This window comes from Lithobates pipiens, unplaced genomic scaffold (assembly GCF_037356315.1).
Source record: "Lithobates pipiens isolate NorthernLeopardFrog02 unplaced genomic scaffold, aLitPip1_a1.2 Scaffold_18, whole genome shotgun sequence".
NCBI lineage: Eukaryota > Metazoa > Chordata > Amphibia > Anura > Ranidae > Lithobates > Lithobates pipiens.
Window position 1 is genome coordinate 391502581 of NW_027507758.1, and position 14670 is coordinate 391517250.

Here is a 14670-nt window from a genome sequence, read left to right on the forward strand (position 1 = left end):
AAACCCACATGTGTACATATGTGCAGCAGGGTCCTGTTGGGACCCAAAACCCTGTGGCACATTGGCACGCTCACAGAACCGGGGGGGGGGGGGGGCAAATGTTATTTTCTCCTAGGTGAGAATGATGGAACTGCTGCAGCACAAGATGCCTATGGCGAGAGGGGAGGGTGAGTCAGTTTGCATTACAATTAAATAGGCATTGGTTTATTTTATACGCACATTTCTTTAGCTAACATCACATGCCGATCGTCCCTTTGATCTGCTATGAATGAACCATAGCATTTAAATATAGCATAACAATGCTGCTACATCAAAAATATTCTAGACACTGCAGACTGTGTTCTATTACTGTCAAGATACACAGAAGTAGAAAGAGCTGCTTCTGTGATACTAACAATTCCCATCATTTTGACAGCCAGGATTCCTTCAGTATCACAGAAGCAGCTCTTTTTCCAGGTAAATGCAGCTAGAGAGCTGCAGGGAAGAAAGAGGAGCAGGATGTACCACACTATTGCCAAAGTTTTTAAATGAGTTAAGTTTCTTTGCAAGTAAGTGGCACTCCAAAGTCCAAGCCTGGTTAAATATTAAACTCCAATTAAAAAAAGCTTTGCATACATCCTCTAGTGCAACAAACATGATGCAGGATGCTTTCACTCTCTTTAGAGTTGAGTGAATGGGTAGTATGTTGTTTTATGTATGACTCACCCTACAACACAGTGGAAAGAACCAGGTCTTATAAACTCTAAACTGGGTACTCAAGGACCCTCAATTTGTACTGAATGGTCAATACTATGACTGCTAATGGTTTTACCACACATGGAATTCATCTTGTTACAATATAAAATCAACTACCTGAAGTGGCTACAAATCTAAGACTACTCACGTGGTGTTTGGCAAGTTCAACCTCAATAGTCTTCGGATCTCCCCCAATGGGTTTCTGTTCATTGAGAAGTCCCTCTGTATGAGTCATCCATGTTAGCAATTCATCTAGTGCATGCTGGAATGGACCTAAAGCTAAGAGGGCAGCTTCTAGTTTGTGCTGATGGAAGGAGGAAGAAAAAAGACTTACTGTACATTTAACAATCATTTCAAAACACATATATGTTGTATATTTATATATTCTACATGGATTGTTTAGTAAAGCCTAATTTTACATATATCAGGTACATCTGGTATGTGAAGTTTATGTTCTAGTGTCTGAGATATTTAAGAATGGTGCCAATATCCCAGGAAAGAAAAGCTATGCTTAGCCTTTTACTATTCACATTTTCATGAAACAGATTTTGCTATGGTCATATATACTCTTCACCTAATTAGTCAACAAACATCATTTGTATTTTACCTGTCTGTTGATAATTTTATCCTCTAAGGTTTGCCATAAACTTTTCAGTTCTTTGAAGGAATCTTCAACAGCTTGCTTATCATGCTCATCTGTCACCTTCTTCTGTAATAACTCTTTCTGGTGATTCAGCCTTTCCAATTCTATTTGTTGTTGATACGCCCCTGTCTTAAATTGCTGCAGCAGGGAGAAAAGAGTAACAGACAGTTCACAGAGCTGTTCACAGAGCTGAGACTATCAGAGTCCGCATTATATTCAATGGACTGCATCCTATAACATTTACAAATGAATCAATAGGGATTTCTCAACTATAAAAAATAAAAAACATAATAACAAGTGGTTTTATCATACCTTAAGTTCAACTATTTGCTGCTTCACTGTGTCTAGGTCTGTTCCGATAGGTGACATTATAGACATTCTCCCTGTAGCAATATCCACCCAGTCAAAGAGTGCCTATAAGTAAATAAAGCAAACCCTTACTGACATGCTGTATCAATCACCCTAACAATGCTTTGCATATATTATGTATTATCTTCTTGGGAACATTAAAGCAGTAATAAAGAATACTGCACCAAGTCCCCGTAAGTCATTGAGGAAATAAACAATTTATTAACAACAAGTGATAAAATAATAATCCTCAAATGTTATTTAAATTTATTGTGTTAACCTTCTGTTTAGCAACATGTTTTGCTAATTTAAAAATGATAAAGAACTGATGTTCTTTTATGCATATCATTTTTAGCAGTTGTAATGTACAAAGAATGGATAACTACAACATAACCTGATATAAAGGGGTTGGGAGCCTGGTCCCCAGCCAGGTCTCGCCAAAGGAGCTAGAAGGCAAACGGACTATCTTGGTACAATACAATGAAGGTAAATTCAGATATATAAACAATCGTGTAAAAAAATATACAAAAGTTTATCGATACATAACACGTGACAGAAATATCAATGGTGAATTAAAAAATAGGTGACAGTCCATGTGTATCACCAAGATAATACTCCCCTGACAGGGAAGATCACAGTGGGATAGTTGATCACAGACAGCATTTCAACTAATTTCGCAGACTGAGCCGCTTCATCAGAACTGATGTTCTTTTATGTATATAATTTTTTGCAGTTGTAATGTATAATGAATAGATAACTACAACATAACCTGGTAAATAATATAAAATATGGTGTGTAAACTACAATAGAATAATTCATGAAAGGGAACACGTTATCAAATATTTAGCTTTCCTCAGTATTAACAAAATAATCAATGCACATAAATGTACCTGCAGCCCATCCTGGTACTGTACAGCAGCCTTCATTGCGTCATCCAGTTTGTCTACTCTCTCTTTCCATGTTTTATAAAGTGTATCCCATGCAGAATTCAGCTAGAAATAAAAACATTTTTGAATAAATCAAGCATTATACAAATTTGCATTATATTATGGGGTTTATATATATATAAATATATATGCCACATATTCGTCACACACATGCCTGCAGGGTATTCACCACTGCTCAGCAAAGCCATAGAGCAGTTAATAATTTTCTATAACCCAAACTGAAGTGCAGCGCTCATAAAACAAAAAACAAACCAGAACTAATATCAGTCCAGTAGGTGTATCTGTAATAAAATTTCTAGGCAAACAAAAGAACTCCACCGTGAACTATATGTGGAAAAAAATCTTCATATAAATCTCCATATAATAAGGTAGAAAACTCCTTCAAGTGAAAAAAAACCACACTCAGTACTCTCACATCAGTGCCTAGATCAAAAGCTTACAAGAACAATATGACCCTCAGAATGAGAAGTCAAATAACACTTGAAAGTGATTAGCTCAAATCCTAGATATATGATGTCACCACTTCATTCCACCATATATTTCAGCAATCACTCAGGGGAATGTGCATGGATTTATACAAAAAACACATATGCAGCTTGAACAGCCAGAGGACTGGGTTAACTTAGGTAAAACAAATGTGCCTAGATTCTCCTGCATCATATTAATAAACCCAATGGCTACAGGATGATCTCCACAGTGGTAACTCATGTTCCAACTATGTCACACAGGTTGGTCAAAAACATTACACAGAGGTTGGATGGACACTTGGAAGTGATCAATCTGATAGTGAACTTCAACCAGCGTACAACACAAATGATTATATCTCAATGGGGAGCATATTTTTTATATATATATATATATATATATATATATATATATATATATATATATATATTAGAAGGAGTAAAGTAATCTATTGTGAAGTAAATATCCAGTCCTACCAGCAGTCCTCCCCCCTTCCTGAGAGCTGCTGTTGCCTGTAAACAGCTTTTGGTTCAGATAAATAGTATACACTAAGAGGCTGCTAGTAATAGGGTATGAGTACTGCATTTAGAATATCTAGTAGCTGAATATGGATGATATAATCCATCAGTTGAAATGTCCCTATGTATATAGAAACATATTACCAGGGCTGGGCTCCTGCTATTTACTAGCAGCTCTTTTTTTCAGTGCACAGAGGCTCATCAGCTGTCGGTTAATTACCAGCCACTCATTGTTTCCACAGTGACTGATCTGGTTACCATTGCCTGCCTCATTAGTCCAGCCTACAGCCAGCCCCTTTTGGCTATAAATAGCTTTGCACATTTCCTCCATGCCCTTGCGTGGTCTATGATTGGAGGGTGTGTTCTTGTGTATGACTTGGCCTGCCTGACTTCTTTTCCAATACCTGTTCTTGCTCCTTACTATGCTGACTTCTGGCTTCCTGAGCCCAGCTCTTCTAATTACCCGCTCTGGCATCCAATCCATGGCTTCAGTTTTTGACTACGTTCCCGAACTGTTATTTTTTGCAATTTTATTGTGTATTTTAACTGCATTTTATGTCTCAGCCTGGTTTATGGTTCCCACACACACACACACACACACACACACACACACACACACACACACACACATATATATATATATATATATATATATATATATTAATGTCCTTCTAATAGAATAATTGTCATTAAGTGGCTAAATTACTTAGCAATATAAATTAATTAACTCTACAACTGTGAAACATAGTATATTTTTTACATAGTTATTCAATTTCTATTCGATGAAACTAATGAATGCACTTATATCAGTCTGGTCGAATGTTTTCTTGCCTAAACTGGCATTTCCACAGCTTCCATACAAAAGCGTTTTTACACTTTAATGGTTCATTCAGTGGATGGAAGCAGCGGCTTCTATACATCATGGGAAAGAGTAGATCTTTCTTTTTGTCCTGCCATGGGGTTAAACAGCTGATATTTCCTAAAAAAATATCATTGGCAGGGCTCATCTCACATCCTATTGAATGATATTTCTCATTTGCTGAATGGCTGTTTGGAATATGCTGGTTAAAGTGATTGTAAAGGCTTGTTTTTTTTTTATAAATAACAAACATGTCATACTTACCTTCACTGTGCAGTTCGTTTTGCAGAGTGGTCCCGATCATTCTCTTCTGGGGTCCCACGGCGGTGCTATCAGCTCCTCCCCACATCATATAAACCCCTAGGAGAAGCGCTATCCTGGGAGGTTACCTTGGGGGCATGCTCCCGAGTTCCGCATTTGCGTCCATAGATGCAGAATGCAGAACTCGGCCCCACCCCTCGACGCCCACGTCATTGGATTTGATTGACAGCAGTGGGAGCCGTTTAACGGACCCATTTAAGGGACCCCGGTGGAGTGTGACTTGTAGTGAGCAGTATGAAAGAAAAAGGCAGCTGCTTCTCTCACCCCATGAAAAAGGGGTGCTGTATGGGAACAAATGGTGTGGAAGATGGACTTCCAGAGAAGTAAAGAAAGCAGTGACCAAAAGGCAGTCTGTAAACATTGCTGATGACGTGGAAATACAAGTTAGCACTATACAAGCAGCACAGTAAGTGGTTAGCATTTCTACCTAGCAGCACTAGGGTTGTCAGTTCAAATCCAAGCCATGGCACTACCTGCACAGAGTTTGCATGTTCTCCCTGTACCTGTGTGGGTTTCCTTCCACACAGTAAAGACACGTTGGTAGGGTAACCTGCTCCTGTCTAAAATGGACCTAATATTATATATATATATATATATATATATATATATATATATATATATATATATATATATATATATATATATATATATATTGTAAAGCACTGTGTACTTGTAATAAAAAAAATGCTGGCAAACTGTTGGTGCTATATAAATCCTGTATAATAATTACAATAATAATACTGGATTACTTAATGGCCAGGCTGAGCATTTCATTGTGTCTGTTTAAATTACGAAACTAGTAATATTTTTGACATATTACTCCCCATTGTACATTCAAAAACATATGTTGGATTCCCTACCAATTATTTAAGTATCATCTTTTTTACTGTTGTACCATGAAAAGTATGGGAACTATTCATTGGGTTCTGGTCTCATTAAGGTTTAGAATCACTGCTCTAGTCAGCTACCTGCACCAGTGAGTGGTGTTTACCATTGATATAGTACATATTAAGAGGAAGAAGGGGAGACATTTCTGTAAAATGCATTTCACCTTCAGTAAAATGTCAGGAAAATTTACCTTCGCTTGACTACAGGGCATTACACTGAAATTTTTCTTAGGCAAGACTATAGAAAAATACATTGGAATCTACTAAAGACAAATCTCATCCATAATTGTGACAGTGTTTACATATAAAAACCTCAATATGTAAACCAGACAATACCTCATCAATACTTTTATTCACAACAGGCTTGTCAGGTTCTCCACATCCAGATATTAACTCTGACCCAAGAGAAAACACAAGGTCCAACTCTTCTTGCAGGCCATCAATTTCTTCTTTTATAGCCTAAAAATAAAATGTTACTGTGAAGCTTCAACAATATGCTAACATCTTAATAATCATCTAACAAATACATGGGAAAAATGCCTATAATATTTTCAGCTTTGCTGACACTGTTGTCAATACATGTATATGTAGTGTAAAAGTATTGAACAACCATAGAAAAAAATTGAGAATATTATCAGATAAATACACTTATGACTATAGTTAGACTATCATTGACAACAATATAGCAGGATCCTGCAAGAGAGAGGTATTGTGCTTCTGTTACCTCATGCCTGTTGGCTTTGACTCTCTTTGAGCAATGTACCCTCCCTCAGCATTCAACATTTCTGGGATAAACTTCTGAGAAGTTCATCAATAACAATTGATATTTACCATCTATGTAATTTCACCTACTAGTAGTGATTTGTCAGTTAACTAAGTAAGTTAACAGTAGTTTGTCAGTTGAATGATGCTATTACTAACACTATGTATCAGACTTGGGTATTCTCTGGGGCCTCAACTTTATTTTAATGTTTTTGGTAGTTTAGAATTATGGGACACCATAATCTATGATGATTCCTAACTGTGACATTTGCCACTTTTTAGGGGGAGGGGAGAGCGGGTACCTGTTTTTGACAGGTATCCTCTCCCACTTCCAGGTAAGATGGCCCTGGCAATCTCCAAGTATTTTTGGCCCCACCACCTTACCCCCGCTGCCTCCTGGGCCTCACACAGGTCCTAGGAGACGGCAGGACCATTCAGAAAGCACTACACATCTCACACATGCACACTAATAAACCAGCTGTGAAGCCTGTAGGCTTCAGTGCTGGTTTCCCTTAGTGAAGATGCCAGCGCCTGCACCCAAAGCTGATTATTGAATCGGCTCGGGGTGCCAACATCGCTGTATCCCTGGACAGGTAAGCGTTCTTATATTAAAAGTCAGCAGCTACAGTATTTGCAACTGCTGACTTTTAATTTTCTTTCCTAGATTGGAGCTCTTCTATAACCTTCCTAGCGGTATTCCCGAGTGTGGCTCAGGGTGAATTTTAATAACCAAAATCAGTAACCCTGAGCCACACTAGGGATTGCATCGCAGTATCCTGGTAAAGTTACTTACCTTGTCCCCAGGATCCTGCGATGTCCTCCGTCCGATTCATCACTGTATCTGCGGGCTGTGTCCTCCACCCGTTTCATTACTGTGCCATGTTCCATTCCCTGCGAGAGTTGTGACACACGGGGGTGGAGCCCGGTGGCAAATTAAAAAAAGTGAAAAATACATGACACACACAATACACTGTAATCTGAAAGATTACATTACTGTATCAAATAATTTCAACTCCCTTCTGTCCCTAGTGATTTGTCCAGTGCCCTGCCTGCAGTTTTATAATCTATATATTGTTCTTTCTGCCTGCAAATTTGAGAACCTCAATGGAATCCAAAAAGTGTCCCTCTATGTCAAAAACGGTTTTAGACCATATAGAAAACAGCCATAGTAAATCAGAACCACTTGCAGAATTGAGCGATAGTGATTTGTGGGGAAATTCGTCATCAGACACTGAAAGTGACAACAGCGACAATTCTGCGACTGAACAAACTTCAGTGGTTTTAATTTGACTACATTATTGAATAAAATGTATTATATTATTTTTTTGTTATAATTATTTCTATTTATTATATCAGAATTTATGATATTTATTTGTGTTTCATGTTTCAAACTTTATCATACCCGGGATGTCTACTAGACTCTTGTTTGGACAGATTTAAGTGAGTTATTTCAAAGAATTACAGGCCTACAATATAAAACGCCAAATATCCATGCAAAACAATGTACCGCTTTGAGGTTCAAAAATCAGACATTATCATACCGCCAGGAAGATTAAGGCTCATATGTATTTTGCCATCTAGTTCTTCTGTTTTTGATGCATAATTATGTTCCAGTAAGGCCTTATTAGTCAACTCACCTCTGCTGCCTCTTGTTGCTGTTTTACAACTGAAGGATCAACTCCAGGTTCATCAAGATCTCGGATAAATTCTTGGGTGTCTTTAATGGTGGCTATTAGAGCAATGTGATCACACCAGAACTTTTCTGCCAACTCCAACACATCCAACAACTGGGCCTCCCTTTCCTCTGTCAAAGCCTGGATGTCCTCCCAGATAAAGACCATTTGGTCAAGCTTATCTTGAACAGCTGGCGAAGAAAGCACACTTTATAAACAGATATGTCTGCCATTTGATTCAGCTTTAATACATTTATAGTTGTTCAGGCAATTAGGCTTTAATGACTCATAAATAAGGCATTGTAAGGCAAATCATAGCACCATATTTCTTGCCAAAAGCAGATTTCATAACAAAATTTCATGCGAGAATTATGAACAACGTAACTGACAGCACATGATAAGAACAGCACTAAAGTCTGCACTATGTACCATCGACTGAAAATGAAAAGAATAGTTGCTGTCTTGCCCAATGAATTACCTTTAGCTGAGATGTCCTTATCAGCACCCTCCGAACGAGCGATCATTTCCTCTCCACGCATCTTAAGCGTCTCATAGACAGGCTGCAGCTTTTCAAGCTCCATAGAAACATTTTTATTCTCGCTTATCTGTTCTCTGATCTTCTCACACTCTGCTGAGATTGAAGGTGGCTGTCTCAAACGCTCAGCTATTCGTTGCAAGCTTTCAAGCATTGGTATAATCTTGTCATGAAACTGGGGAGCAATGAAAACAGAAAGCATTCTTTTTTATGAATTTTATTTTGAGCCGTTAACACTTCAGTAATAAAAAATATTAACATTTTTGGAAACCGTGAGTTTAAAACTTATAGTATCATTTGGTATAACACCTTAAAGAACAGATTGGTACCTACAGGAAAAAAGCCTTATATGTTTTTCATTTTTCAATAGTACTAAAACAAGTGTTTTGTTCCTCATAGTAAAAAAAATAAAAATAAAATGAGCCCTAACTAATTATATTTACTTGTGATGTATAAAAAATATTACTCTGTTTATGCTTCAATGTAAAGTTATAAAAATATGACCTGCTGGACCTGCTTTGTCCAGCATCTTAGTCAGCATAAAGAAACTAGGTCATTGGAAAGCTATGTATAAGTATTATGTATGCATGCTTTTACATATAGAATACACTCCATCCTATATATATATGGAAGACACTATAACAGGTACCTGTGATGACTGAGAAAAAGCTTCATCCAAGGCAACAGCCCGCTTCTTTACAACCTCCTTGATTTCACTGTAGAGGGAATCAGCTGAAACATATTTCTCCTGGATAAAGAAACCTTCCTCAGGACTGAGTTCCAACAGCTGGGGCCCAGTTTTGTTCATCTTATCTATATGAGGTTTGTGTTCTGCAATCAGCTCACGAAGTTGCTATGACAAAAGACAAACACATTACAAATATTTTAGGCTCATACTCCCTTCCATGTCTGTTTTTAGTGTCTTAATGTATCCAGCTGGCAAAACACTCTAAACACAGTTATAAAGAGTAACGATAATAACTAAGGACATACATCACAAAATGTATTAAAGTTTCATTTTACTCATGTGGGCATGGAAAACTTATTTTAAATATTTATGATGTGACTACATCAAGTGCTGTTGCCCTGGTAAACTTACAAGGGGACTTATAAGTGATTCTAAACATTAAGGTTATATCATTTAAAATGGCAAAAGGCCAAAGCAATGAGACTTGCTTGGCTTCGTTTATAACATTTCTAAACATGCAACAATAATAAAAGCCAATAAATAAAATAAAAATTGGAATTGGATTGTTTAAAGAATTAATAAATATTAGCAGTCCCTTATACTCTTAAACATAGTATCTATTGTCTGTAGCATGGCCATGCAGACAAAAATAATAACAGTAATGCTGTCAATGCACCTGCATTGAGGGTATCCTAAAACGTTTTATCGTATAAGAATTTTCCAACCATATTTAGGCAGTCAAAATAGACTCCCCCCATTGCTTAGGGCACACATGCCAACAAGACCATAACACAACTGCTTTTCATCAAACAATAGACTAAGGGATAACTCTCAAAAGGTAGAGCTTGAAGGATTTTCCACATGTGCTGACTAAAGTCTAGTACTCATCAGAAAATCTGACAAAAAATACCAAAGTGATTGTACAATAATCTGATCGTTAGTACATAGCCTTCGAGAGCTGATCATAACAGTTCATCTGAAATTATCCAAAGGGACAAACACGAAAAATTTTCTCATGCAATACCAGAATGTACAATTTTAATTTAATCAGTACAGCATTCGTCCAAAAAAAAAATTAGACGTTTAAGTTTTAAGTGAAATAATAATTCTGGTGCTGTGAGTTACTACACTTTAAACACAAGTCTTTGTCATTTTTAGTAAAACATTTTTAGTAATTTACCAATGGTTTTGTAATTCTGTTCAGCCAGTCTTGTGACCAAACAGGTTGGTAACCCTAATTTTTTTAATACAATTAAATATTACAGTTCAATAACCTGCAGCAAGTTTTGCTAAGTGAGTAACCAGAAGGAAGCTGCTTTCTGGAAGTTAATAAAGCAGCCCCAAAGAACTGGATGGAAAGGCTCAGTAATCACACCAGGGTCCTGGTACATAGGACAGACATGTTTGGGAACTAGACCCTTAGCAGTATATAAGAGTACTGAATTACACTGAGAGGTTGATGAAAGTAGAGGTCTTAAAGTGGGGTCCCTCAAAGTCCTATGTTCCTGCAAGGGAGGAGAGAAAGGTAACTCCCTGTTTGATGATGAGGGGCTCAAGGTAAACATACTGTGAACCATTGTAGGAAGGGACTACATTGGTAACTCTCATCTACAGGTGCCAGGCAGTTTCCAATGCTGAAACCTGACAAAGTTAGATCAGGCTGGATCTTCCAGGCATAAAACTCTTTGCAAGATGCTCTTCTATCCATTTCATTGAGGGTCATCCGAGTAATCCCCCCATGGGGTGCTGGGAAAAGCCACTGGGTCAAAAACAGGAGTCAACACTCTGAGAATTATTAAGTGTGGAAGGGCGATACTGAGGATACAGATCCCTATCTAGGTGAAGAACAGCAAAGGTAGTCTGTGTTGACCTAGTTGATCAGAGGGTCCCACTGGAGAGAAGAACTGCTGAGGAGTTTTCAGAGAACAAGCAGAAACAGGACACAAATTTAAAGGCTTCTAGCAAGCCACCACAATGAAAGTGTAAGGCTAAAGCCATTGGTTTCACGCACTATTACAAAGGGGTCTGGTTAGATCCCTCAAAAAGGATACTGAGGCACTTATGCCATGGCCTGACAGATTAGAATCACAGCCAAAACAAGGCAGGTGGCAAAAACTGGGATTCAGGAAAATAGTCCAACTGTTGGTCAGTAGAATCCTTAAAGTTAAAGTTTAGCCATAAAAAAAACTTCTGTATTGAAGAATGTCCCACGTTATGTGGGCAGCTAAACTTCTGGGGCTGCAAAATACAACTTTTCAACAGTTTACATGTAAAAAAGAACATAAAAGAAAATAAAAGCACAATGGTGCTCATCCATAACATTTGTAAAGCTATGTATATTCCTTTTCATGGTATGTAAAGACAAATTAGCAGATGTACTTTTCCAAGATATGTTTAACTTGACACATCCTGTGCAAACACACTGCCTTCAAAGCATACTATTTACTTTAAATACAGAATTTCCATGAAAACAAATCTAACATAAAGCAAATACTGTGATTAAGGCAAATAACTTACACAAATGTAAGTTGTATGTTTTGTGTGTGTGTTGTAACCACTTATGAATGGCAAATCCATCTAAATCTGGCCAACCATAGTAAAATCTGATTGTAAAAACTTGAGACAATGTATTTTTTAGATCTAACAATTGTGGTTATTGTGTAGTACAAGGGCTTTCTTGTAAAAAATCCTTTCAATTTACACCCGGCCAGGAAAGCCTTCACACTATAAAGTAGTTGTTAATAAGTCTAAAGAAGATAGTACAACTAGATTCACATGATTGGCTAGCTTAACAGTTTTTAAAAACATCAGTCTGTAGTTCTGCCCTACAGACAAAGCAGTGTTTATGAAATTGCCAAGCTAATTATTTCAGTTTTTTTTTTAGAAAATATCTTACACTGAAAGCTTTGATGGCTAAATCATTACTTATTGTGCAATGTTAGAGTTAGTCAAAAAAGAATTTAAGGTTCTCATTGTTATTTGGATGCCTTGCAGCCCAGATTTGTTTTGCCTCACCTTCTTGTGGTTTCCTAGGTGAGTTTTTAGAGCTTTCCCATGCCCCAGAGACAGATAAGATCACTCTTGTTTTTTATCTACTTCTTTAAGGATGGGATGAATGTCAAACATTTAAACTACGAAAAACATTTCTCTTTTTTTAGAAGTGTCGGATATACTATGATGATTCAGGATTTGAATTTAAGATTTGCAGAGGTTTTATCATACTGTGATGGCCTATGTGATCATTAGGAACTTGCTGTAGAGAAGCCTTATACCTGAGAAATAAAGACAAATATGACCCGTATGTTTTACCAAAAATTGGACTGCAAAAAAAGATCTGAGATTGCTTCCATGGACCACAGTTAAAATACACTATATTACCAAAAGTGCACTGGTCCAAATCATTTGGTGGAGGGGGATTATGTTGTGAGGTTGTTTTTCAGGGTTTGGGCTTGGCCCCTTAGGTCCAGTGAAGGGAACTCTTAAGGCATCAAGACATTTTGGACAATTTCATGCTCCCAACTTTGTGGAAACAGTTTGGGGATGGCCCCTTCCTTTTCCGACATGACTGCACACCAGTGCACAAAGCAAGGTCCATAAAGACACAGAAGAGCAAGTTTAGGTGGAGGAAATTGACAGCCCTGATCTCAACCCGAAAAACTGTGGGATGAACTTGAGTGGAGACTGCGAGCCAGGCCTTCTTGTCCACATCAGTGCCTGACCTCACAAATGTGCTTCTGGAAGGATGATCAAACATTCCCATAGACACACTCCTAAACCTTGTAGGCAGCCTTCTCAGAAGAGTTGAAGCCGGTACTAAGACTGGGATGCCATTCAAGTTCATGTGCAAGTAAAGGCAGGTATCCCAATACTTTTGGTAATATAGTGTATATAAGTTGTGACATGGTATTAATGGACAACACAGGAAAGTTGATCATTATGAAACAGTTACATTTTGGTAACACATATAGCTGAATAATAATGCCAGTTAAAACATCCACCTTAATTACACAAGTTGATTTAAATAAAGAGGATTTAGATGGATTTTTTTTTTTACTTATTCAATAAAGACAGCTGGCGTGCCAAGCACTCTGTAATCTCACTTAATTTTTTTTGTGAGGAACGTTGCTTTGTTCACGAAGTGTTACTGCTTTTAGTGTTTAGAACAGTGGTTCATGTTTTCAGCGACTATGTTATGTTGTCAGATGTGTGCTACATACAGAAACTAGACAGGAACACAAAACATTGCTGGCATTTTACTGATGTTTATCTATGAACAGTATATTGCTGCACTACCAGATAAGACACAGTAAAAAGACTGTCGGAAGCAATTAGGTCAGACAATGGAATCTACAGCCTACGTAATCTAGTTATGTCGACTTTTGTAATTGTTTAGCAGATGACGATTGACAACATTTTCCTACTGGTCCGCCACTAGGAACATGAATAGTCTGTAAAATTATAATTAATGTAAAATAACAAGCCACTGTGTACTTTTTCGTTTATATTATTATGACATACAGTATATGAATATTTAAATGAAGCAAGAAGGTTTTTTTTAGGCCGCAAACAATTTTGGCATAATCAGGGTACTAATCAACATTGCAAGAGTTATGAAAAAAGTTTTTAAAGATGCTGGTATATTAAAAGAGTCTCAGGTCTTTTCAAAACCAAAGGTATAAAAAAAAAAAAACAGCATCAAAAGGAATAAAGAAACAGAGACTAAAACATCATGGCCAGTAGCTAGAACATAGCAATACATAAAGAACAAGTCACACAGGATTTGGAGAAAAAAATGCAAACATTCCCCAAGTTATCCCCAACAAACTCCTTACAAGAACTGTATTGAGTCATAGTGCTCAGTATACGCAGGAACAATGCAAAAGGTTTTAAAAAAAACCTTCATGGTCATCAATATTTTAAACAGATTCCCAGAAGGACCCCCTGCCTAGAACAGTAATAAAAACTGGCACAAATAATTTTAGGTGTGTTTTGGTTGTGTGCCTTAAATGCACAACCCAACCGTGTCCATGCTAATGCATATTAATATCCTCTGAGAAATGTGTTATGTTCTGCTTTGGCATGCGGTATATAAACTAGTACATACTGTAACCGCACTGCACCTCACTCTATATGTTGAGCTTGCGACTTTCTTTGTCTATAGAGGTTATTAAATTGGAGTAATTTACGCTATATATGGTGACAGCTTCTCTTTTCACTTAGTTGCTTGCTTTTGAGCATGTCCCAGGGCCATCATTTGAATATATTTTCAAAAGACAACTTTTAGAGACT

At 37.3% G+C, this 14670-nt stretch overlaps 1 protein-coding gene across 28 annotated transcripts in view; it reads right to left on the reverse strand.

Annotated features, from left to right (window-relative positions):
• Window positions 1–14670, reverse strand: part of DST (dystonin) — a 736344-nt gene that overhangs the window by 56297 nt on the left and 665377 nt on the right. For all 28 annotated transcript variants that reach the window (XM_077487838.1, XM_077487826.1, XM_077487828.1 and 25 more), the window contains 8 exons: window positions 9343–9546; window positions 8637–8868; window positions 8123–8349; window positions 6060–6182; window positions 2617–2718; window positions 1691–1792; window positions 1343–1516; window positions 884–1039 (listed from right to left, as the gene is read on the reverse strand). In XM_077487838.1, coding sequence (XP_077343964.1) covers window positions 884–1039; window positions 1343–1516; window positions 1691–1792; window positions 2617–2718; window positions 6060–6182; window positions 8123–8349; window positions 8637–8868; window positions 9343–9546 — 1320 coding nt within the window. The remainder of the gene's footprint in view (window positions 1–883; window positions 1040–1342; window positions 1517–1690; window positions 1793–2616; window positions 2719–6059; window positions 6183–8122; window positions 8350–8636; window positions 8869–9342; window positions 9547–14670) is intronic.